A 27,153-nucleotide genomic window follows, 5' to 3' on the forward strand; every position below is an offset into this window, starting at 1 on the left:
AGAATTTGTGATTGCGATCATTTTCAGGAAGAAACGGAGTATTATCTGACAGAATTGCAGGGGTGCCAATACTTTTGGCCACCACTGTACAACTTAAAACTTAATGTGTTAAAACCCCTGTAAACTCAGTCATCTTTAGGGCACAGTTTTCTTTTATTTTGCTGTGGTCCGGGCACAGCAGGTAGGCTTAAAGACACGCACAAGACAGTGAGGTGCTGGTGGCTGAGCTTTTGGAACAGAGAGAAGATTCCTTGTATATTTCTCCATTTTTATCTGAAATATTGGGCAAAATAGGATCTAAAAGAGGATATGATATATATATTTTTTTTATACTTTTGAATTTTCAGTGTTTATTGATCCTATTCATGGAGTTTTCCGAATAATTAAATGTATAATCCCCCACTGCTGTGACCCCCAGAGATCTGGAGAACAGAGGTCCTGAATTCACCTTGAATGGAGTGATAATTGGCATGTGTGACCACTGCTCTTTTAAGTTATATTGGACTGAGGAAGAGAGCCATTATGCTAGTCCTGTTTACATAATTGGAGGGAACTATAGAATCTCTTGTTTTTTGGGATTGGTGGGGGTCCCAGTGATCTGTGAATAAATGTATTTAGTGGAGAAAGTCCCTTTTATCCGAAAATAATCTTTTTGTTATATATCTGTGTGCACGTAATAGGTCATTTTAGGTTATGTATGTACTTCATATTATAATGAGGTGTCTAAATGGCACATCCACTGGGGACAACAAGTATTTGACACGCTACCAATTTTGCTAATTTCCCACCTACAAAGAATGGAGAGGTCTGTAATTTTTATCGTAGGAACACTTCAACTGTGAGAGACAGAATCTTAAAAAAAAAAAAAAAAAAATCACATTGTATGATTTTTACATAGTTAATTTGCATTTTATTGCATGAAATAAGTATTTGATACAAGAAAAACAGAACTTAATATTTGGCACAGAAACCTTTACTTGCAATTACACAGGTCAGACGTTTCCTGTAGTTCTTGGCTAAGTTTGCACACACTGTAGCAGGGATTTTGTTCCACTCCTCCATACAGATTTTCTCCAGATCTTTCAGGTTTTGGTGCTGGGCAACATGGAGTTTCAACTCTCTTAGAAAATATTTTATTGGGCTCAGGTATGGAGACTGGCTAGGCCACTCCAGAACCTTGAAATGCTTCTTATAGAATCACTCCTTAATTGCCCTGGCTGTGTGTTTCGGGTCATTGTCATGCTGCAGGACCTAGCCATGACCCATCTTCAATTCTCTTACCGAGGGAAGGAGGCTGTTGGGCAAAATCTCGCGATACTTCACCCCATCCATCCTCCCTTCAATACGGTGCTGCCGTCCTCTCCCTTTTGCAGAAACCCCCGAAAGTATGATGTTTCCCCCACCATGCTTCATGGTTGAGATGGTCGTCTTGGGGTTGTACTCCTCCTCCTTCTTCTTCCTCCAAACACGGCGAGTGGAGTTGATACCAAAAATTTCTATTTTGGTTTCATATGGCCACATAACCTTCTCCCATGCCTCCTCTGGATCATCCAGATGGTCACTGGCAAGCATCAAACGGGCCTGGACATGTGCTGGCGTGAACAGGGGGACTTTGCGTGTCCTGCTGGATTTTAATCCATGACAGCATAGTGTGTTACTAACGGTAATGTTTGAGACTGTGGTCTTAGCTCTCTTCAGGTCATTGATCAGGTCCTCCCATGTAGTTCTGAGCTGATTCCTGACCTTTATCAGAATCATCCTTGCCCCATGAGGCGAGATCTTGCATGGAGCCCCAGACCAAGGAAGATTGATAGTCATCTTGTGTTTTTTCCATTTTCTAATAATTCTGCCAACAGTTGTTGCCTTTTCACCAAGCTGCTTGCTTATTTTCCTTTAGTTCATCCCAGCCTTGAGCAGGTCTAAAATTTTGACCCTGGTGTCCTTGAACAGCTCCTTGGTCTTGGCCATGGTGGAGAGGTTGGAGTGTGATTGATTGTGAGCAGGTGTCTTTTACTCAGGTAACGAGTTCAAACGGGTGCAGTTAATACAGGTAATGAGTGCAGAGTAGTGTGATATTTTGTTTTTACATTTATGGTTATTAAATGTTTTGGGGTTTTTTTGCATCTGATTTTGTGTACTCTTTTAATACATCACTGATTCCTTTTAGAGCCCAGAAATTAAGATAATTAGATATTATAGGCGGTTTTCAAACCTGTGCCTGTCAGTCACACTGCTTGAACTCTGTAGTGCCAGAGATGCGCCTGACCCAGGGTTAAAGAAAAAACTAACAGGTCTGTGAGAGACAGAATTCTTGCTGGTTGGTAGGTGATCAAATACTTATTTCATGCAATAAAATGCAATTTAATTATTTAAAAATCCTACAGATTTTCTGGTTTTTATTTTTAGATTTTGTCTCTCACAGTTGAAGTGTACCTACGATAAAATTTACAGACCTCTCCATTCTTTATAGGTGGCAAAATCAGCATTTTATCAAATACTTATTTTCCCACTGTATGTCTTTTTTTTTTTTATATCTTTAGTATTTCTTATTTGTAATACGACATCCCCACAAACTCTTTAGTGATAAATTTCCTAGTTGATGGCTTTGATTCTTGCTACAGTATTTTTTATCCATTTTTATGTTGTTCATTGCACCTATTCACCAACATCTTGGCTTCAGTAGAATCCATTTGCATATGATCTGACCGGTTTTGATTATCTGAAAGATTGATGGGATATAACTGAACACTTCTGGATGACATTCATGGAGAAAGTGTTGTATTCAGCTTGAGACATTTTTTTTTCTCTGAAGCGCAGTCAAATGTTACATAATCCAATAATTTCAAGTTTGCTCATTAATCAAGAAATTGCACTTGGGATTTGCTTTGTACTGAACATCAGATTTCTTTTTAAACAATAGTTTGAGCATTACAATATATTCCAAATTAAATTTTTAAACAGATTTTAGTGATAAAATGCAGTATATTGAGGGCCTTAAATAGCCCCTATATCTAGGTAAAAACTACCAAAGCATGCTATGTAATAACCTATAAAATTTAATTCTTTAGTTCTCAAAGGTAAATGCTATAAAATATTGGGGAGATAAGTGTCCAGCAGATAATAGTTGCTTCTTTGACTGCTACTCCATTTTTTGTGTTTGTAAAAACATAGTCCATTTATTGCATACCTTTAAAACAAAAATTCTATCTCCAGCGACTGATGTGGGGTGTTACTTGAAGTGTAATTTCCATTGTCAACATGGAGAACCTGTCACCAGGTCAAAAGTGGCCAATTTTGCCATTTCTGCTGCTCCTCTAGGGATGACGTGTTTTGTTTCTTAACATTCACCATATTATTCCAGAGAGATGGACCTTTTTATTTAGTCCTAGGGATACCGTTCTGTATGTTGGTGAACAAGTGTGCAACTGACCGCTTCCTTATGTGTATATGCAGCCTATATTTACTGGAGGAAGGGAAGGTAAGTAGGGCGTTTGGGAGCTAAATGTATTCTTTAGGACACAGATTTCGTCCCGATGAATGCAAATACAGTAATTTACTAATCGTTTCACAACATACTGTATAATGATTGGCTCCACTGTAGAAAGTCACTAAACTGAACGGCTATTCTGGTGTAGATGGCATGAGCCCCTGAATCGGTGATTCGCTGCAGCGGTGATGTGTGCTGTAGTTGCAATGTCTCCATTGCAGTAAGTCACTGACCTTTTAACAGATCTGTCGATGTAGACGGCACAAGCCCCTGAACCCAGTGATTTGCTGCAGCGGTGATGTGTGCAGTAATATGTTGTCAGCTCTGCAGTCTGTACTTAAAGAGCAGAGCGGTGGTGGAAAGACGTTGCTGGATCAACGGAGGGAAAGTAAGGTTATGTTCACACGTTAAGGATTTGATGCAGAAATATCTGCACCTCTTGGCAGGAAAAATGCTGTGTAAAATAGGTGCATTTTTTGCATTTTTGACGTGCGGTAGATTTAAATCTGCAAGTGAAAAATAAGTAATGTGTGCATGGGATCTCATTCACTTTGCTGACATCAGTAAACCTTTCAGGTTTTGTGACATCTGCACAGAAAAAAACTGCAACAAATCTGCAAAGTGTGCACAGACCCGAACACCTCTATTTAGTATTTTAACCTAACACAAGCTGAGAAGACTACTTTTATGGGGTTTCTCGCTGCCTTCTTATGGGGTAATGGAACAAATATGCCTACAGACCATACTGATTTGTGAGTGCTGCAGCAATGATGAAAGCATCCGTGGCATGTGAGGGTGCAGCTAATATTTGACAGCACTACAAGCAGAAGCCAGCAAGGGATCACAGGATTGAGCGTGCTGGAGCAGTGGGACGCTGCCAGAAAAAGTTGTAAATCCCCTTTAACTTCTTGTCCCTTGTAGTTATTTTTTTAACCACCGTTTTTTGGAAATAGTGATGTACCCAGTTCCTGGAGTTTTCTAAATCACACTTATAATTATCAATGATTAGATGGTGTGTGTAAAAGAAAAAAAAATGTTCCAGGGCATACTTCTTTACATTCTCAATAGGTCGATCTGAAATATGAGCTTTTAAATCGTAGCTTCTTAAAGCAGAGAGCTAAATATCAGAGTATGGCAACCTTGGCTGAATCCAAGAGGAATACGAGAAACCGCTTTTGTGTGCAACAGTCTAGAGGCAGCCTTGCTGGTGTTCTGAGCATTGGACATTATAATGAGAAAACTTCATGCTTTTGTTGGAAAGCTGGAGTGATTGATTCTGGAAGTATTTGAAGATTGGCTGCTGCTAAAATCCAGCCAAACATTCATTGCTCAGTATTGACACAGAATAATACTAGCTATCTGCAAGCCTAAGTTAATTAAATCTTGGAAGGTCCTTTGGGTGGCTAGCACTGCCTGGTGGAATGTTTAGGAGAGAACAGTGTCACATGAAAATGAAATCCACACATTCATATCTAGCTTGCAAGGGATTTTCCATAGTATAGTTATCAGTTTTGATACACTTTGTAGCTGGGCTGCAGCATTGATAATTATCTCCTCTAATTTTGGACTGGACACTGCCTAGACTTCCTGTGACATGGCTTTCTGAACTACTGAATGGAAGTACGAAGTGTGCAAATTTAGCGTATACACCCCTATCTCCATATATACTGTACATTATCTATACTGTGTATGTATATATGTGTGTGTGTGTGTATATATTATGCTGTGTGTATAGATGTGTACTCTATATATGGAGATTGGTGTATATGTACAGTACAGATCAAAAGTTTGGACACACCTTCTCATTTAAAGATTTTTCTGTATTTTCATGACTTTGAAAATTGTACATTCACACTGAAGGCATCAAAACTATGAATTAACACATGTGGAATTATATACTTAACCAAAAAGTGTGAAACAACTGAAAATGTCTTATATTCTAGGCTCTTGAAAGTAGCCACCTTTTGCTTTGATGACTGCTTTGCACACTCTTGGCATTCTCTTGATGAGCTTCAAGAGGTAGTCACCGGAAATGGTTTTCACTTCACAGGTGTGCCCTGTCAGGTTTAATAAGTGGGATTTCTTGCCTTATAAATGGGGTTGGGACCATCAGTTGTGTTGTGCAGAAGTCAGGTAGATACACAGCTGATAGTCCTACTGAATAGACTGTTAGAATTTGTATTATGGCAAGAAAAAAGCGGCTAAGTAAAGAAAAACGAGTGGCCATCTTTACTTTAAGAAATGAAGGTCAGTCAGTTAGAAAAATTGGGAAAACTTTGAAAGTGTCCCCAAGTGCAGCTGCAAAAACCATCAAGCGCTACAAAGAAACTGGCTCACATGAGGACCACCCCAGGAAAGGAAGACCAAGAGTCACCTCTGCTTCTGAGGATAAGTTTATCTGAGTCACCAGCCTCAGAAATCGCAGGTTAACAGCAGCTCAGATTCGAGACCCGGTCAATGCCACAAAGAGTTCTAGCAGCAGACACATCTCTTCAACAACTGTTAAGAGGAGACTTTGTGCAGCAGGCCTTCATGGTAAAATAGCTGCTAGGAAACCACTGCTAAGGACAGGCAACAAGCAGAAGAGACTTGTTTGGGCTAAAGAACACAAGGAATGGACATTAGACCAGTGGAAATCTGTGCTTTGGTCTGATGAGTCCAAATTTGAGATCTTTGATTCCAACCACCGTGTCTTTGTGCGAAGCAGAAAAGGTGAACAGATGGACTTTACATGCCTGGTTCCCACCGTGAAGCATGGAGGAGGAGTGATGGTGTGGGGGTGCTTTGCTGGTGACACTGTTGAGGATTTATTCAAAATTGAAGGCATACTGAACCAGCATGGCTGCCACAGCATCTTGCAGCGGCATGCTATTCCATCCGGCTTGCATTTAGTTGGACCATCATTTATTTTTCAACAGGACAATGACCCCAAACACACCTCCAGGCTGTGTAAGGGCTATTTGACCAAGAAGGAGAGTGATGGGGTGCTACGCCAGATGACCTGGCCTCCACAGTCACCAGACTTGAACCCAATCGAGATGGTTTGGGGTGAGCTGGACCCCAGAGTGAAGGCAAAAGGGCCAGCAAGTGCTAAGCATCTCTGGGAACTACTTCAAGATTGTTGGAAGACCATTTTTGGTGACTACCTCTTGAAACTCATCAAGAGAATGCCAAGAATGTGCAAAGCAGTCATCAAAGCAAAAGGTGGCTACGTTGAAGAACCTAGAATATAAGACATATTTTCAGTTGTTTCACACTTTTTTGTTAAGTATGTAATTCCACATGTGTTAATTCATAGTTTTGATGCCTTCAGTGTGAATGTACAATTTTCATAGTCATGAAAATACAGAAAAATCTTTAAATGAGAAGGTGTCCAAACTTTTGGTCTGTACTGTGTGTGTGTATATGTATATATATATGTATATGTATGTATGTATATATATATAATATATAATGACTTGAAAATGCAGTGCAAAAAGTTGATTTTAATCGATAGATCTTGGAATAATAATAATTTTCACAATTAGCTGTGTCTAAATAAAATGTTCCTGTGCTGAGATAATCTTATAAATGTGCCCCTGCTGTGTACTGTGTAATGGCCGTGTCTGACCATACAGGAAAGTGGTCTGATCATACCACATCTCCTGGGCAGGGGAGGAAGAAAGAGTATACAGACATTACAGGAGGGGGATCACAGCTGATTCTTTTTGTGAGGTAAAACATTTCCCTCCCTGTTTTTAAATGTTTTACTTCAAAGAAAGAATCAGCTGTGATCCTGTACTGTCCTGTCTGTATACTCTGATGCTTCCTCCCCCGCCCAGGAGCTGTGGTATGATCAGACCATGTTCCTGCACAGTCAGACACAGCCATTACACAGTACACAGCAGGGGCACATTTATAAGATTATCTCAGCACAGGAACATTATATTTTATCCCATCCAATTGTGAAAATTATTATTATTCCAAGATCTATTGATAAAAATCAACTTTTGTTCGTGGGAAAACCCTTTTTAAGTCTGACACTAACAATGCTTTATTTTTTTACGTATACTTAGATTTATGGTAATTCTTTCTATGACTTCCCCTGGAAGGATCACAGCACAACTAAAAATGACTAAGATTTAAATAAAGAATTTGTTGTGCCTCATAGCAACCATGTCAATTTTTTTATACATTCCTTTTCTCGTGTATTTTATAGCTAATTTATAGGGAATTTAATTTATTAGGTCTAATGAGGAACTTTATTTTTATTTTTAGTTTATTCTGTTACCAGGTCAAGTGGCCGCTTTATTCTCTTATGTTATTTGGACTGCTCCCGAGTATTGCCTTTTTTTTAATCTTTTTCTTTTTATTTATTTTAATCTGTCATTTAATTCCAGAGATATGGGCCTTTTTATCATATCTTTAGAGTGCTGTGAATTACTCCCCTGTGAGCATAAAAATGAAGTCCAAATAGATAAGCCCATATATCTGGAACGGTTTGGCGGATTTAAAAAAAAAAAAAAAAAAAAAAAAAAAGTAAATAATATTAGGGGGAGCAGCGCTAATAAAATAAGAACAAAAGAGCCACTTTTGACCTGGATGTGAGTTCTCTATAAATCCCTTCCCACGTATGTGGGTCAGTTTGTTTTTAGTTACAGTTTTATGAATCCGATTCATTAAATGCCCCTTAAAATTAGACTTCTAATGTGTCATCTGTGTTGCGGAATATTAATACCAGATGGTAAACTGACAGAAGAATATTGTTTCCTGCAAAATCTAATTTTAAAATGCCTAAGTAATCATATGAAACCGGTTGGTAATGATAGATTTTAGAGATGAGAGATTAATGTAAAAGAAATTGGAACTGATTCATGTAATTTTTTTTTTCTAATGTAGGATACTGGAAAATTCACTCACCTATTAGATATATTAACAAGAGTAAAGAGTGCAAGACAAATGATTATTAAAAGCAAGAAAAGGTGTCAGGCTGTCCTCACATGTGAACCATAATATTCTGTAAATGTATTTTAATCTGATTTTAAAATTTACAGTGATTTTTGCAAAATTATTCATGTTAGTCTAACTTTCTTAGCTCTACACGTACAATCCCATAACTGAACAATGGCTATGTTCATGTAGCTATTATATTAATAACGTGAAAGGTGTGTGTGTGTGTGTGTGTGTGTGTGTGTGTTGTATGTATGTATGTATGTATGTGACGCGCCCCCTGGGCCATGTTGTGCTGCGTTGCGCATGCGGGGGATACCCGGAGCCGGATCCAACGGGGGTTGTAGTCTCCGAGTGGCGGGGACCCGGTCCGTGCCCAGGGTGGTCAAACCGACGGCAATCTATTTGTAATGTTGTTTATAGAGTTCGACTACGCCACCCGTTGATTTGCGGTCACAAGGCCGCCGCTGCAAAACAGTCCGCTGAGGCCGGTGGTATATATGTGCAGCTATGGTGGTATAACCCCCAACGGGAGAGGTATAGCCTCAGGGCAGCTGGGGCGGGAGAAGGGAGTGATACTGAGAGTGTCCCGGTACCTATGGTGCTGGTGGTGCGATGGAACACAGAGACTGATTGCGGTTTTCAATGCTTTACTCACAGTTGTTATTAACGTCAGTCCTGCAGGTGATGACGACCCGAGTCGTGCTGCATCCACCAGGTGCGGGACTCGGCCAACTCCCAGGCAGTTCCAGAGCGTGGTCCTGAGCTCCCCTCTCCTCCTTCCTACTGGCCGTCCCCACCAGGGATCCACCTTTGTCCGGCTCCCTCGGGCCTTCTGGTGGTGAAACCTTTCCCGGCTTCCCTGACCCTATACGTGGTTTGCCTTCCTGGTGGATATGGCGAGGGGTCGCGCCAAAACTTGTCCACGACCTCCGGTTCCTGGCTGAGGATATTTGGCCTCCACCAGTTTGGGATCCGGTACCCTGTTCTGCCAACCCTTCACCCGTTAGCTCGTGGGATCTCAGGGTTCCCTCTTCTCTTGCGTCTCTGGGCCTCTCCTGGCGTTTCTGTTCTTTCTCCTTCCTCTGTCTCTCTGCTTCAGGCCTCCACTCCAGGCCTGACTCTGGAGCTGGGCCCGGACTGAGCCACAGCTCCCTGTCAGCCCTCTCTGGCTGAGCTCCTCTCTTAACAGACCCGGACTGGACTCCCTGACTTAAGATGGTGCCCACCTTATATACTCCCTCTGACACCTGAGCCCTGGTGACAATGCAACCAATGGGCTCCTACCTATGCCCAGAGTCCCTCCCCTGTCTGCTCCTACACCACTGGGATGTTCCCCCCCCCCCCCCCCCACTCCAGCCAGGGACTGACGCTGTCGTACCTGCACAACTATCTGGTGGGAGTACCGTTGGTCTGTCCCCCGGAAATGGGGTGAGTGTAGTGCATGCAGCTAACTGAGCTCAGTTCCACACTCCATCCTTACCCGGGAGTGGAATACCACACCTCTGGTTCGAGGTGCAATACCCCTGTAGCAGCCGGGTCCTCGGGGTGCTACATATGTATGTACGAGTATATACAGTACAGACCAAAAGTTTGGACACACCTTCTCATTCAAAGATTTTTCGGTATTTTCCTGACTATGAAAATTGTACATTCACACTGAAGGCATCAAAACTATGAATTAACATATGTGGAATTATATACTTAACAAAAAAGTGTGAAACAACTGAAAATATGTCTTATATTCTAGGTTCTTCAAAGTAGCCACCTTTTGCTACATCAGTTGTTTCACACTTTTTTGTTAAGTATATAATTCCACATGTGTTAATCCATAGTTTTGATGCCTTCAGTGTGAATGTTCAATTTTCATAGTCATGAAAATACAGAAAAATCTTTGAATGAGGTGTGTCCAAACTTTTCGTCTGTACTGTATAATATATATATATGAGTATGTATATAATATATATTCGTGTTCAGGAATAATAGAAGATTGACTTTTAAAGCAACACCAAACCTAGAAATGAATGTTTTAAATTAAGCAAGAAATCTAATTGACCTCACTTTTAGTCTTCGGCATTGTGTGCATGATCCTGAAATTGTTTTGTATAAATCCTGCAGAGATCTCAGGAGTTAATCTCTAGCAGATCAGTTTCATCTTTGATTGGTGGTCTTCTTAAAGGAGTTTTACCAAGTTTTTAAGTGATCTCCTATTGATAATGGAGCAGATGACAGACATGTGCGCCCTATTTTATTCATTTTCAGTAGGCCTGGGATAGCCTAGCACAGCACCCAGCTAACTCTGGTAGTCCCTTGGAGGATTAATAGAGCGAAGGTGCACTTGTTAGAAATCCGTTCCATTCAATGTTGCTGGTCTTCTGAGCATTTAGACACCCAGTGAGTCAGTAAGTTATCCTTATTTTATTGATACAGTGGTGGCCAAAAGTATTGGCACCCCTGCAATTCTGTCAGATAATACTCCGTTTCTTCCTGAAAATGATTGCAATCACAAATTCTTTGGTATTATTATCTTCATTTAATTTGTCTTCAATGAAAAAACACAAAAATAATTGTCCTAAAGCCAAATTGGATATAATTCCACACCAAACCTAAAAAAGGGGGTGGACAAAAATATTGGCACTGTTTGAAAAATCATGTGATGCTTCTCTAATTCGTGTAATTAACAGCACCTGTAACTTACCTGTGGCACCTAACAGGTGTTGGCAATAACTAAATCACACTTGCAGCCAGTTAACATGGATTAAAGTTGACTCAACCTCTGTCCTGTGTCCTTGTGTGTACCACATTGAGCATGGAGAAAAGAAAGAAGACCAAAGAACTGTCTGAGGACTTGAGAAACCAAATTGTGAGGAAGCATGAGCAATCTCAAGGCTACAAGTCCAGCTCCAAAGACCTGAATGTTCCTGTGTCTTCCGTGCGCAGTGTCATCAAGAAGTTTAAAGCCCATGGCACTGTGGCTAACCTCCCTAGATGTGGACGGAAAAGAAAAATTGATGAGAGATTTCAACGCAAGATTGTGCGGATGGTGGATAAAGAACCTCGACTAACATCCAAACAAGTTCAAGCTGCCCTCCAGTCCGAGGGTACAACAGTGTCAACCCGTACTATCCGTCGACGTCTGAATGAAAAGAGACTGTATGGTAGAATACCCAGGAAGACCCCACTTCTTACCCTGAGACATTAAAAAATCCAGGCTGGAGTTTGCCAAAACTTACCTGAGAAAGCCTAAAACGTTTTGGAAGAATGTTCTCTGGTCAGATGAGACAAAAGTAGAGCTTTTTGGGAAAAAGCATCAACATAGAGTGTACAGGAAAAAAAAAGAGGCATTCAAAGAAAAGAACATGGTCCCTACAGTCAAACATGGCGGAGGTTCCCTGATGTTTTGGGGTTGCTTTGCTGCCTCTGGCACTGGACTGCTTGACCGTGTGCATGGCATTATGAAGTCTGAAGACTACTAACAAATTTTGCAGCATAATGTAGGGCCCAGTGTGAGAAAGCTGGGTCTCCCTCAGAGGTCATGGGTCTTCCAACAGGACAATGACCCAAAACACACTTCCAAAAGCACTATAAAATGGTTTGAGAGTAAGCACTGGAGACTTCTAAGGTGGCCAGCAATGAGTCCAGACCTGAATCCCATAGAGCACCTGTGGAGAGATCTCAAAATGGCAGTTTGGAGAAGGCACCCTTCAAATATCAGGGACCAGGAGCAGTTTGCCAAAGAAGAATGGTCTACAATTCCAGCAGAGCATTGTAAGAAACTCATTGATGGTTACCGGAAGCGGTTGTTCGCAGTTATTTTGGCTAAAGGTTGTGCAACCAAGTATTAGGCTGAGGGTGCCAATACTTTTGTCTGGCCCATTTTTGGAGTTTTGTGTGAAATGATCAATGATTTGATTTTTGCTTCATTCTCTTTTTGTGTTTTTTTCCTTACAAGGAAATTAAATGAAGATAATAAGACCAAAGAATTTGTGATTGCGATCATTTTCAGGAAGAAACGGAGTATTATCTGACAGAATTGCAGGGGTGCCAATACTTTTGGCCACCACTGTACAACTTAAAACTTAATGTGTTAAAACCCCTGTAAACTCAGTCATCTTTAGGGCACAGTTTTCTTTTATTTTGCTGTGGTCCGGGCACAGCAGGTAGGCTTAAAGACACGCACAAGACAGTGAGGTGCTGGTGGCTGAGCTTTTGGAACAGAGAGAAGATTCCTTGTATATTTCTCCATTTTTATCTGAAATATTGGGCAAAATAGGATCTAAAAGAGGATATGATATATATATTTTTTTTATACTTTTGAATTTTCAGTGTTTATTGATCCTATTCATGGAGTTTTCCGAATAATTAAATGTATAATCCCCCACTGCTGTGACCCCCAGAGATCTGGAGAACAGAGGTCCTGAATTCACCTTGAATGGAGTGATAATTGGCATGTGTGACCACTGCTCTTTTAAGTTATATTGGACTGAGGAAGAGAGCCATTATGCTAGTCCTGTTTACATAATTGGAGGGAACTATAGAATCTCTTGTTTTTTGGGATTGGTGGGGGTCCCAGTGATCTGTGAATAAATGTATTTAGTGGAGAAAGTCCCTTTTATCCGAAAATAATCTTTTTGTTATATATCTGTGTGCACGTAATAGGTCATTTTAGGTTATGTATGTACTTCATATTATAATGAGGTGTCTAAATGGCACATCCACTGGGGACAACAAGTATTTGACACGCTACCAATTTTGCTAATTTCCCACCTACAAAGAATGGAGAGGTCTGTAATTTTTATCGTAGGAACACTTCAACTGTGAGAGACAGAATCTTAAAAAAAAAAAAAAAAAAATCACATTGTATGATTTTTACATAGTTAATTTGCATTTTATTGCATGAAATAAGTATTTGATACAAGAAAAACAGAACTTAATATTTGGCACAGAAACCTTTACTTGCAATTACACAGGTCAGACGTTTCCTGTAGTTCTTGGCTAAGTTTGCACACACTGTAGCAGGGATTTTGTTCCACTCCTCCATACAGATTTTCTCCAGATCTTTCAGGTTTTGGTGCTGGGCAACATGGAGTTTCAACTCTCTTAGAAAATATTTTATTGGGCTCAGGTATGGAGACTGGCTAGGCCACTCCAGAACCTTGAAATGCTTCTTATAGAATCACTCCTTAATTGCCCTGGCTGTGTGTTTCGGGTCATTGTCATGCTGCAGGACCTAGCCATGACCCATCTTCAATTCTCTTACCGAGGGAAGGAGGCTGTTGGGCAAAATCTCGCGATACTTCACCCCATCCATCCTCCCTTCAATACGGTGCTGCCGTCCTCTCCCTTTTGCAGAAACCCCCGAAAGTATGATGTTTCCCCCACCATGCTTCATGGTTGAGATGGTCGTCTTGGGGTTGTACTCCTCCTCCTTCTTCTTCCTCCAAACACGGCGAGTGGAGTTGATACCAAAAATTTCTATTTTGGTTTCATATGGCCACATAACCTTCTCCCATGCCTCCTCTGGATCATCCAGATGGTCACTGGCAAGCATCAAACGGGCCTGGACATGTGCTGGCGTGAACAGGGGGACTTTGCGTGTCCTGCTGGATTTTAATCCATGACAGCATAGTGTGTTACTAACGGTAATGTTTGAGACTGTGGTCTTAGCTCTCTTCAGGTCATTGATCAGGTCCTCCCATGTAGTTCTGAGCTGATTCCTGACCTTTATCAGAATCATCCTTGCCCCATGAGGCGAGATCTTGCATGGAGCCCCAGACCAAGGAAGATTGATAGTCATCTTGTGTTTTTTCCATTTTCTAATAATTCTGCCAACAGTTGTTGCCTTTTCACCAAGCTGCTTGCTTATTTTCCTTTAGTTCATCCCAGCCTTGAGCAGGTCTAAAATTTTGACCCTGGTGTCCTTGAACAGCTCCTTGGTCTTGGCCATGGTGGAGAGGTTGGAGTGTGATTGATTGTGAGCAGGTGTCTTTTACTCAGGTAACGAGTTCAAACGGGTGCAGTTAATACAGGTAATGAGTGCAGAGTAGTGTGATATTTTGTTTTTACATTTATGGTTATTAAATGTTTTGGGGTTTTTTTGCATCTGATTTTGTGTACTCTTTTAATACATCACTGATTCCTTTTAGAGCCCAGAAATTAAGATAATTAGATATTATAGGCGGTTTTCAAACCTGTGCCTGTCAGTCACACTGCTTGAACTCTGTAGTGCCAGAGATGCGCCTGACCCAGGGTTAAAGAAAAAACTAACAGGTCTGTGAGAGACAGAATTCTTGCTGGTTGGTAGGTGATCAAATACTTATTTCATGCAATAAAATGCAATTTAATTATTTAAAAATCCTACAGATTTTCTGGTTTTTATTTTTAGATTTTGTCTCTCACAGTTGAAGTGTACCTACGATAAAATTTACAGACCTCTCCATTCTTTATAGGTGGCAAAATCAGCATTTTATCAAATACTTATTTTCCCACTGTATGTCTTTTTTTTTTTTATATCTTTAGTATTTCTTATTTGTAATACGACATCCCCACAAACTCTTTAGTGATAAATTTCCTAGTTGATGGCTTTGATTCTTGCTACAGTATTTTTTATCCATTTTTATGTTGTTCATTGCACCTATTCACCAACATCTTGGCTTCAGTAGAATCCATTTGCATATGATCTGACCGGTTTTGATTATCTGAAAGATTGATGGGATATAACTGAACACTTCTGGATGACATTCATGGAGAAAGTGTTGTATTCAGCTTGAGACATTTTTTTTTCTCTGAAGCGCAGTCAAATGTTACATAATCCAATAATTTCAAGTTTGCTCATTAATCAAGAAATTGCACTTGGGATTTGCTTTGTACTGAACATCAGATTTCTTTTTAAACAATAGTTTGAGCATTACAATATATTCCAAATTAAATTTTTAAACAGATTTTAGTGATAAAATGCAGTATATTGAGGGCCTTAAATAGCCCCTATATCTAGGTAAAAACTACCAAAGCATGCTATGTAATAACCTATAAAATTTAATTCTTTAGTTCTCAAAGGTAAATGCTATAAAATATTGGGGAGATAAGTGTCCAGCAGATAATAGTTGCTTCTTTGACTGCTACTCCATTTTTTGTGTTTGTAAAAACATAGTCCATTTATTGCATACCTTTAAAACAAAAATTCTATCTCCAGCGACTGATGTGGGGTGTTACTTGAAGTGTAATTTCCATTGTCAACATGGAGAACCTGTCACCAGGTCAAAAGTGGCCAATTTTGCCATTTCTGCTGCTCCTCTAGGGATGACGTGTTTTGTTTCTTAACATTCACCATATTATTCCAGAGAGATGGACCTTTTTATTTAGTCCTAATTTTTATGCGCCTTATTTGGGGTGTTGAGTTCACAGTGCCCTCTTGGGGCTTGTTTTCAGTGTGCTCTGAATTATTTCCCTGTACGCAACACCCCCTTGGTAAAGACCATAAAAATTGGTACTAAATAAAAAGGTTTATGCTTCAGGAACCATACGGCGGAGTTTAAAAAAAATCTATATCAAAATATGGGAGCAGTAGGAATAAAATAAAAACAAAGTTACCACTTTTAACCTGGTGAAAGGTCCTCGTCCTCCTAAAATAAACTCTTCTCATTCTATTTGCTAAAAAAACATATGTTAAATACATAAAGAATTTTTCTATATCCCATGTTGGTATTTTATTACTCATGGAAATCGACTATCTCCCCTTCCTTGTAACACGCCTTTGTCTAGCTGGAACAAAATTACCTGACTATCTGCAGAAGTCCCAATATTTTGTCTTGCAATAGAAGGAACACTTGGCTCCACACCCTCAACCATTTGTCTGCTAAAAAAAAAAAAAATAATAAAAAAAAGGATCAAAAGAAATTGACAAGCTGCTTGCTCATTGGTTCTTTGGACGAAAAGTAATTGTGTTAAATAACAAATGGGGTTCAAAGGAAGGTTCCAAAGTTTGTTTTGCATTTTCCATTTATGGCCTACTCTGTAAGATGGCCCTAAATATGTAAGATGCCATAAATACTCAAATTAAATGGTGGAGGGCAACGGTAAAAAAAACAACAACAATGTTTCTTTTATAGGACATGGAAGGCGTAGATGTTCCAAATAAGATAACCTTTTGGGTAGTTCTGAATAAGATTTTGTTTATTAAAGCCTTGCCTAGAAATGCGCTTTTTATTGTAATCTGTAGTAATTCTAACACAAAGTTTAATCTCTGCCAAGAGAAATTTAAATCAAAGTGTTCTTTTATTAAATAGTTTGGCAGAACAAGTAGAATAATTATTATAGCATTTTTTTGTCAATGAAAAATTGTGGGACAAGCCATAAACATTAAAGTACAGGAACGTTAAGTGTCTATAAAAAGTCTATGCACCCCTGTTAAAATTCCAGGTTGTCATGTTAAAAAACATATAAAAAATTATCTCCGAACTTTTTCCACCTATAATCTGTACAATTCAATTGGAAAACAAACAATTTTTGTTTTTCCACCCGAAAACATTTCAATAAACTAAAATAATGTGGTTGCATAAACATGCACACCCTTAATCGAATACTTTGACGTACCCTTTCAGTGTATGACAGCAGTCAGTTGTTTTGGGTAGGAGTCTTATCAGCATGGCACATTTAGAATTGGCAATATTTGCGCACTCATCCTTGTAGCTCCAAATATGTCATATTGCGAGGGCATTTGCTGTGTTCTGCGCCCTCTTCACGTCAACACACAGATTTTCTATTGGATTTAGGTTTGGGTTGTGGCTGGGCCATTCCAAAACTCTGATCATTTTCTGGTGAAGCTATTCTGTTGTTGATTTGGGGGTGCACTTAGGGTTCTTGTCGTGCTGTAAGGTGAAATTCATCTTCTGCTTTTTAACAGAGGTCTAAATGTTTTGATTCAAAATTGTCTCATGTTTGGAACTGCTCAAAGTTCCCTCCAGCTTGACTAAAGCCCCAGTTCCAGCTGCCTGAAAATGCCGCCTTCACCATTCTTCACTGTAGGTATGATGTTCTTTTGGTGATGTGCATTATTAGCTTTGCACCAAACATACCTTTTTGAATTCTTGCCAAAAAGTTCATAAATGATCTCATCAGAGCACAACACGTTTTCCCACATGCTTTTTGCAGACTTGATTATAAGTTTTGCCAAAATTATAGCCCAACTTTTGATGTGTTTCTTTGTAAGAAAATGCTTCTATCTTGCCACTCTATCCACAGGCTATCTCCAGGGGAGATATAAATTAGCTCCTCATAAGCCTCCTATTAGACTGACAGCAAAATGTGCTCTATACTTACAAAGGGTTAGGTGGTACACTATCTGCTTTGTAACTGACTTAAGGTGTACTAAAGCTTGTTCTGATCATGTTGTCAGTCTAATAGGAGGCTTATGAGGAGCTAATTGATATCTCCCCTGGTGGTTATAGAGCACATTTGCACTTTATATTTCTATTTAAGGTTTAAATTGATTTTGTAATACATTTATTCACCAACCTGTGGAATGTAAATATCATGATGAGAATTTATAACTTTTATGGGATGTAGCGTGAATTCCCCCATGTGTAATAACTTGATTTGACCAGTGAATTAATTTTTTCTGCTAGATTTTTTCCCCCCTTTTAAGCGATTTTAATTAATTTTGTTAATAAAGATTAATTTGTCCATGCTATGATAGCTTTTTGACTTCCATCTGTTTGTAGGTTGTTATATATGGAAGTGCCTTATAATCTACTTGGCTTCATTTAGGTTGAATCTAACTCTGCACACAACCACATCTCCAATTATAAGAGGGTCTGCTCAATTATGTAACCGCATTATTTTAGTTTTATTTGTATTCTCCCCCTCAAAATGCATGATTGTTTCCCAATCAATTTGTACAGATTATGGGTGGTATTAATGACCGAAAAAGTTCTAAAATTATACCTTCATGGTATTTTTTTTTTTAAAACAAAAAACCTGCTATTTTAACAGGAATCTGAAGGCTTTTTATATCCAAAGTATGTATGAATCTAACAAAAATGAAGTGTGTGAGGAATCCTCTTATTAGATGTCCTAACTTTTAGCTGATAAAGAAATAAAGATATGCTTCAAGAAAGCTCTATATGATATGAGAACAGTGGTTGGAAATTATTCACCATGGGACTTAATTATCAGAATATAAAAAATACATTTTTCTACTTGCCTCCAGTAACTTAAAGCCTATTTAGCACATGGTCATTTAGTTCTTTTGCAATTCATTCTTTTGTCCATGTAAATATAAAAAATTATTAGACATAAGTAGAACAGAGTGAATGTTCAAAGTACTTTATACTTTGTTGTTCTTTCTTAAAAAACAGTTCGTAAACTATGCACCTGTGTCGTGAATCGTATTTTTAAAAAGGTAATACATCTCCGCTCCTTTTATAGAGAAGGATGTGTTTATGGGGAAGATGCAAAAAAATTGTTCTTCAGATGAGCATTAGGTGGACTGATGTCTAATGTATATAGCTGTTGTAACTGTATATTGCATATGAAAATTCAATATCTAAATTAAGATAAAGTATTTTTACAGGCTGGTATTTTTTTTTTTACTTTCAAATGATTGGGCATTTGTAATTTTCGCCACAGGAATGCATCCAATTTTGCCAGGAATAGCCACATTAATTATAACCATATATAATAACTTTATTGCTATGACACATTAACAATGTTTGATACTGTATTGGTCTGCATTCCATCAGTACCATCATATCCACTGAAAAGTGGATGTGTCAGTAGAGCAGGCCCCAGTGTGTGTGTGTGTGTGTGTGTGTGTGTGTATATTATATGTGTGTGTATATTATATTATATGTGTGTGTGTATATGTATGTACAGTTGTGCTCAAAAGTTTACATACCCCGGCAAAATTTTTCCTTTCTTGGCCTTGTTTCAGAGAATATGAATGCTAACAAAAAAAACTTTTTCCTTACTCATGGTTATTGGTTGGGTGAAGCCATTTATTGTCAAACTACTGTGTTTTTTCCTTTTAAATCTTAAAGGAGTATTCCCATCTCCAAGATCCTATCCCAATATGTAGTAGGTGTAATAATAATGATATTGGCAAATACCTCCTATTAGAAATGTAGTACAGTATTTTTGATTCGCTATGTCTTTTTCCTCATGTGCAGGCGTTGCAGGACCTTAGGTATCCACGGTTACGTCCACTGATAAAGTGACAGTTGCTTAGCTAGCTGCTAGTGGTCATAACCATGGATACCTAAGGTCCTGCAATGCCTGCACATGAGGAAAGAGACATAGCGAATCAGAAATACTGTACTACATTTCTAATTGGAGGTATTTGCTAATATCATTATTATTACACCTACTACATATTGGAATAGGATCTTGGAGATGGGAATACCCCTTTAATGACAACCAAAAACATCCAAATGACCCTGATCAAAAGTTCACATACCCTGGTGATTTTGGCCTGATAACATGCACAGAATTTGACACAAATGTGTTTGAATGGCTACTAAAGGTAACATCCTCACCTGTGACCTGTTTGCTTGTAATGAGTGTGTGTGCATAAAAGCTGAGTGAGTTTCTTGGATCCAGACAGGCTCTTGCATCTTTCATCCAGCCACTGACGTTTCTGGATTGTGAGTCATGGGGAAAGCAAAAGAATTGTTAACGGATCTACGGGAAAAGGTAGTTGAACTGTATAACACAGGAAAGGGATACAAAAAGATATCCAAGGAATTGATAATGCCTGTCAGCAGCATTCAAACTGTGATTAACAAGTGGAAAATCAGGGGCTCTCTAAAAACCAAACCACGGTCAGGTTGACCAACAAATTTCGGCCACAAATGCCAGGAAAATTGTTTGGGTTGCAAAGAAAAACCCACAAATAACATCAGCTGAAATTCAGGACTCTGAAAACAAGCAGTGGGGCTGTTTCAAGATGCACAATAAGGAGGCACTTGAAGAAAAGTGGGCTGCATGGTCGAGTCGCTAGAAGAAAGCCCTTACTGCGAAAATGCCACAAAGTATCTCCTCTACAATCCTCCAAACAGCACAGAGACAAGCCTCAAAACTTCTGAAACAAAGTAATTTGGAGTGATGAGACCAAAATTGAACTTTTTGGCCACAACCATAAACGTTACATGTGGAGAGAGGTCAACAAGGCCTATGATGAAAGGAACACCATTCCTACAGTAAAGCACGGAGATGGATCGCTGATGTTTTGGGGATGTGTGAGCTACAAAGGCACAGGAAACTTGGTAAAAGTTGAAGGAAAGATGAATGCAGCACGTTATCAGCAAATGCTGGAGGCAAATTTGCACTCATCAGCCTGGAAGCTGCGCATGGGACGCACTTAGATGTCCCAACATGACACTGATCCAAAACACAAGGCCAGGTCGACCTGTCATTGGCTACAGCAGAACAAAGTGAAAGTTCTGGAGTGGCCATCTCAGTCTCCTGACCTCAATATCATTGAGCCACTCTGGGGAGATCTCAAGCACGCATATACAGTACAGACCAAAGTTTGGACACACCTTCGCATTTAAAGATTTTTTTGTATTTTCAGGACTATGAAAATTCTACATTCACACTGAAGGCATCAAAACTATGAATTAACACATGTGGAATTATATACTTAACAAAAAAGTGTGAAACAACTGAAAATATGTCTTATATTCTAGGTTCTTCAAAGTAGCCACCTTTTGCTTTGATGACTGCTTTGCACACTCTTGGCATTCTCTTGATGAGCTTCAAGAGGTAGTCACCGGAAATGGTTTTCACTTCACAGGTGTGCCCTGTCAGGTTTAATAAGTGGGATTTCTTGCCTTATAAATGGGGTTGGGACCATCAGTTGTGTTGTGCAGAAGTCTGGTGGATACTCAGCTGATAGTCCTACTGAATAGACTGTTAGCTGCTTTTTTCTTGCCAGAATACAAATTCTAAGTAAAGAAAAACGAGTGGCCATCATTACTTTAAGAAATGAAGGTCAGTCAGTGCGAAAAATTGGGAAAACTTTGAAAGTGTCCCCAAGTGAAGTTGCAAAAACCATCAAGCGCTACAAAGAAACTGGCTCACATGAGGACCGCCCCAGGAAAGGAAGACCAAGAGTCACACCTGCTTCTGAGGATAAGTTTATCCGAGTCAGCCTCCTCAGAAATTGCCGGTTAACAGCAGCTCAGATTAGAGACCAGGTCAATGCCACAAAGAGTTCTAGCAGCAGACACATCTCTTAACAGTTGTTGAAGAGGAGACTTTGTGCAGCAGGCCTTCATGGTAAAATAGCTGCTAGGAAATCACTGCTAAGGACAGGCAACAAGCAGAAGATACTTGTTTGGGCTAAAGAACACAAGGAATGGACATTAGACCAGTGGAAATCTGTGCTTTGGTCTGATGAGCACAAATTTGAGATCTTTGGTTCCAACCACCGTGTCTTTGTGCGACGCAGAAAAGGTGAACGGATGGACTCTATATGCCTGGCTCCCACCGTGAAGCATGGAGGAGGAGGTGTGATGGTGTGGGGGTGCTTTGCTGGTGACACTGTTGGAGATTTATTCAAAATTGAAGGCATACTGAACCAGCCTGGCTACCACAGCATCTTGCAGCGGCATGCTATTCCATCTGGTTTGCATTTAGTTGGACCATCATTTATTTTTCAAAAGGACAATGACCCCAAACACACACCTCCAGGCTGTGTAAGGGCTATTTGACCAAGAAGGAGAGTGATCGGGTGCTACGCCAGATGACCTGGCCTCCGCAGTCACCAGACCTGAACCCAATTGAGCTGGTTTGGGGTGAGCTGGACCGCAGAGTGAAGGCAAAAGGGCCAGCAAGTGCTAAGCATCTCTGAGAACTCCTTCAAGATTGTTGGAAGACCATTTCCGGTGACTACCTCTTGAAGCTCATCAAGAGAATGCCAAGAGTGTGCAAAGCAGTCATCAAAGCAAAAGGTGGCTACTTTGAAGAACCTAGAATATAAGACATATTTTCAGTTGTTTCACACTTTTTTGTTAAGTATATAATTCCACATGTGTTAATTCATAGTTTTGATGCCTTTAGTGTGAATGTACAATTTACATAGTCGTGAAAATACAGAAAAATCTTTAAATGAGGGGTGTCCAAACTTTTGGTCTGTACTGTAAATTTGTATAATCCTTTTGCCTTCAAGCTGAATTCCCACTATGTAATACTGCTACTATTGTAACTGCTACTGTTGTTGAAATAAAGAGTGGTCTTACCTTATGTATGCACAACTCTGTACAGTTTTATGGAGATCCACTTGGTAAGGTTTACTTCACCCTTTAAAGCAAATTTCTACTGTCTATTATTTGCTTGTAAGGGCCTTGGCTATTGAATTTAAAGGGAATCTGTCAGCAGGTTTTTCGCTATGCCATCTGAGGACAGTGTAATGTAGAGGCTGAGACACAGATTTCGGCGATGAGCCATTAGGCTGTGTGCTGTTGTTTGCATACAATGAAGGTTTATCACTAGGAGACTATCATTGCCCTAACTAGCTGCCTCATGGAAAGTCATCCGAACACGCCCCCTCCTCTGATAAGCAGCTCACTGTCAATAGACTATGTACAAAAAAGCCTGGTGTGGGCGGGAGCACATCTCTGAGCTCTACTACATCTAAAAACTGTCACAACTGCCGCACCCATTAAACGAAGTGATACATCATTGGAATTGGGGTCTCTTTTCCTACATTATGCTGCTATCAGATGAGGTTGCATAAACCTGCGGACAGATTCCCTTTAAGTGCTCACATTTACTTTTGGGCGTTTTGAGAGGTGTAAGAGGAGGCTCTATGTTGAGCTGTTCGAGATTATAGAGCATATAGTTTTTTTTTGTTTTTTTTTTGCTGTGTCTGCACTAAAATACTGTAGAGAACTGTGAATATATAAATTTGAAGCTCTTTGTTAGTAATTCACAGCAAATTTATTCTTTGCACTATTCTACCGTACTACACCTCATCTACTAGGGTTCAATAGTCGATTCTTCTGTAAAATCATTATGGAGCAGGCAGTCTGTATGTACTTTTAGCAGTAAGTCCGGCTTCATATGTCTATATTCCAGGGTCATTGTACAGATCCAAACTAATGGGCTCGTAGATATATATGAAGTTAGTTTAGGCTTAAGAGACCCATATTACGTCTGGAATTGTTTTCGTATACGGACTGTGAATTTTAGACTTTGGCCACAGTCTAATACATTACTAAGCTCTAGAAACAATTATTGAATCTTCATTTTGGTCTTTATTCAGATAGAAACTAATTATGAGAGATCTTATTACATTTTTTGCATTTAGATATTTGTATAATGCTACATTTCAAGCTGTGTTTTTAAGTGAACATTTGCTAAATAAACTATTTTGTGCTCCATATGTGAACCTCAAATGCTATATTCCTGGATAAAAGTCCCCTTATACCCACTACGTATGAAACGATCATGCGATATTTTTGTTCAATGTTTTCTTCATCTTGAAACCGTTAAGAAGATGACACATACAGGCTGTTGTGCGGCTAATTGTGTGCCAAATGTGTTCAGAATCATTTGGGATGATGAAACCTTAGGAGCATTAAATGACATAAGGCTTGAATTCTGAATCGGAGATGGAGCTGCGTTATAACCAGCCAAGTGTCAGCAGTCTACCAAGAAGAGAACATTAACATTGAGTGCACTAAAATTAACTGATGATTAAAAGCCCCTGGTTCCTGACAGCAAAAACTAGCAGAATTTCCGATCATGACAATGTCTAAATATTATTCTTCAAGTGCCAGAAAAGCAAATTTAAAGGGTTATTTCTATCATAGATATTTTTGGCATATCCAGAGAGATGGGATCTGCACCTATGTTTGGAAGTGGTTGACTGTGTCAGTGACTCCCCGAAATATTGAGAGCCTCACTAATATACATCCCCCTCTGTCTATTCCTGCCAGGATTTGTTGGCAACAGGGTTTTATAGCAATTTTTATGATTGGAATACCACTTTTAGGATCTCTGTTTAAATTTCCATTTGTGAATTAAACTTTTATTTTTTCAGATTGGTCAACCATGTGCAGCATTGTATCTTTCATTGCTCATAATTTGACCAATTATTTCCTACAAATCTCATTCCTAATCCCTGTTTATGGAGACTTTTTTTGAGGAATGTAATGTTCTAGCTTCAGAGGCACTTGGAAAAAGGTTTGAGTCTAGATATAGTTCAACTGCATTTTAGTGCACTCTGGTAAAACTATATATTATATAGCCATGTGTCAGATTAGTTTACAATGTACCCAGTTAAGTTTATACAATGTTCTAGTTTCCAGAATTCAATAAATTTTCCAATTCAGAGTTTTTATTTTACAAAATAAACGCATCATTTTAAAGAGGATAGTAATAAATATATAAACCATAGTAAGCTGTAGAAAAAAGACCATATGCATAAAATGGAAAAGAAGTAAAAAGGCGAGAGGAATAATTCTGTATTTTAATAACTAATGCGCATCATAAGCCCATGGTCAAACATGAAAGCTTCCGTTTTTGCACTTTGATCATGACCTTCTTTGTCAGGAGGCCTTCAAAATTTGTTGAATGACATTTTTTAAAGCAATTCCAGAAAACTGGGCAGACATTGTTTCTGAATATGAGGCAACAGTTGGTTGTTTAATGTGATTTAGTACTGTAGTTCAGAAGCTCATAGTTGATGTACAGGACAGCAGGTAACCATTTTCTTACAACCTCCGCTAGGATAAGAGCCTTAGTCTGTTGTCAGCCAGTGGTCCAGTAGAATAAAATGGACAGGAGACATAAATGACCAGTTGCATTTTTATTAATGTCTACGTACAGTAAATTGCTGAGCAGTGCAATAATGCATTCCATACATTGGCCCCGATTCATCAAAGCTTTTACACTAGAAAACTGGTGTAAAAAATTTTGAAAAGTCACAAAATTTGTTGCGCCGCTCCGTTTCACGCCAGTTTAACCCAGCGCCACCAAAAAAATTGGCAGGACAAGGTGTGATGCAGGTTGTGTAATTCATGACCAGCTGTGGTGCTCTGTACACCAGGAGTCTTCCTCCAATCTCTGACTAGAGTAAGATTTGTGGCACTGCACACGGAGGCTCACGCCAGTTGTCAAATGCTCCTAATTCATTGAAACGTGTGTACCTCTTAATGAATCGTGAGCATCTGACACAATCACAACCCCTCAAAGACTGGCTTGATCATCGCCCGTCTTGATGAATCCGAGCCAGTGTTTCCTTGCACTTCACATAGACAATAATGAACAGCCGCAGAGGTGCCCATAAATATTGGAATATTGGGTAACCCTCAGACTCTCGTGTATGAGACTGTGCCAACACACTCACGATGGTTTAGAGCAGTGATCCCCATCCTTTCTTACCATGAGAGCCACATTTAGCTCTGAGAGATGGTCGCACTCCCTCCCCTCACAGTAGTAATACCCAATACCTGGTAAAAGACAGCCAAACCTTCCCCGGCATCCAGATCTGCTCTTCTGAGCGAAGCAACTCCAGAAAAGTCACCATCTGAAGACCTGCTCTTCATAGCTGTTTACTAGACCTGAACCTGGCAGACAGCTGAGAGTCGCACATCATTGGCTCGCGATCCTCATGGCCTGAGTCACAGGTTGGGGAACCCTGGTTTAGAGACACCACACTCATGATATTAGGGAAAGAAGTTTTGGGCATGTTGGAATATAACATGCCAAATCACTTGTTACTAAAAGTGGCAGTGACTTATTCAGTTCTCTCCATTAACAACATACAACATCTAATAAAGGTGTAATAACTCATTTTCAAGTCCCCACCTACCATGTCCCATTCATATAATGATAACCATAGCTCTTGGTGTCGATCTTCCCTATACATCTTGTCAAGTACAACACCATGGACTTATTGTACGTGGCCCATGAAATGCTATGGTATTGAAAGTGGACTTCATGAAGACAAGGTTTGCTCATTTTTATGTTTCTTAATCCATGAAATAGAACTGAGAAGAATAGTGAAATGTAACAGTTGTAATAGCTCGGAGGAGAACAGTGTTTAATTGGCTTGCTGCTGTTTTTTGTCTTGTATAAATGGTCAGTTTATGAAACTGCTAATTTAATGTTCTGCAAATGCCTTTCCAGCTGTGCATAGTTGTGAAGATGAATATTGTCATCAGCCGTATTCATGTAATTCCAAACCTCAGCATTTCCTCTTCATAGCGTGAACCCAGCTAATAAGATATTTGTCAATATTCATGCTGTGTCTTGTTGTGATCCATTTGCAGGAGGAGTGCTTCTTGAATCTCGAAGCTCCAATAGCCAGAGTATGTGGCTACGACACGCCGTTTCCTCACGTCTTTGAACCTTTCTATATCCCCGATAAATGGAAATGCTTTGATGCGCTGCGAAAAATGATTAACTACTGAGTAAAGTAATACACTTTTTTTTGTAAGTATTCCGCTGTTGTGTTCTGGCAGAAGGAAATGTTTTCATCAGTACAAATATTGTTGTTTTTTTTTTCGGCAGAAGAGATTCTCATATGTTTTTACCCAGACGTCTTCCTCTGGCTCAAGTCATGATTTAGGAATTATAAACAGAGAAATATTAAGAGCGAAGTTCAGAAATAACTTTTTTTCCCTACACAAAATAATAGTAGAAATATTAACTTCCATATATCCTTATCCACTTTCTGTAAGTTTGTGTAGCTTCTATACAAAGAACAGAGCAGTGATGTTTTATAATAGAAA

The 27,153-nt window shown here is 39.4% G+C and overlaps 1 protein-coding gene across 1 annotated transcript in view; it reads left to right on the plus strand.

Annotated features, from left to right (window-relative positions):
• The window catches only part of BCKDHB (branched chain keto acid dehydrogenase E1 subunit beta), a 199,847-nt gene extending 172,993 nt beyond the window's left edge, over nt 1–26,854 (plus strand). Inside the window, exon 10 of the mRNA XM_073675616.1 lies at nt 26,692–26,854. Within this exon, the coding sequence (XP_073531717.1) occupies nt 26,692–26,832 (141 nt within the window). The 3' untranslated portion in view covers nt 26,833–26,854. The remainder of the gene's footprint in view (nt 1–26,691) is intronic.
• The last annotated feature ends 299 nt before the right edge of the window (nt 26,855–27,153 follow it).

Source organism: Phyllobates terribilis, unplaced genomic scaffold (genome assembly GCF_046119375.1).
Source record: "Phyllobates terribilis strain yellow unplaced genomic scaffold, ASM4611937v1 Scaffold_3__8_contigs__length_932513732, whole genome shotgun sequence".
NCBI lineage: Eukaryota > Metazoa > Chordata > Amphibia > Anura > Dendrobatidae > Phyllobates > Phyllobates terribilis.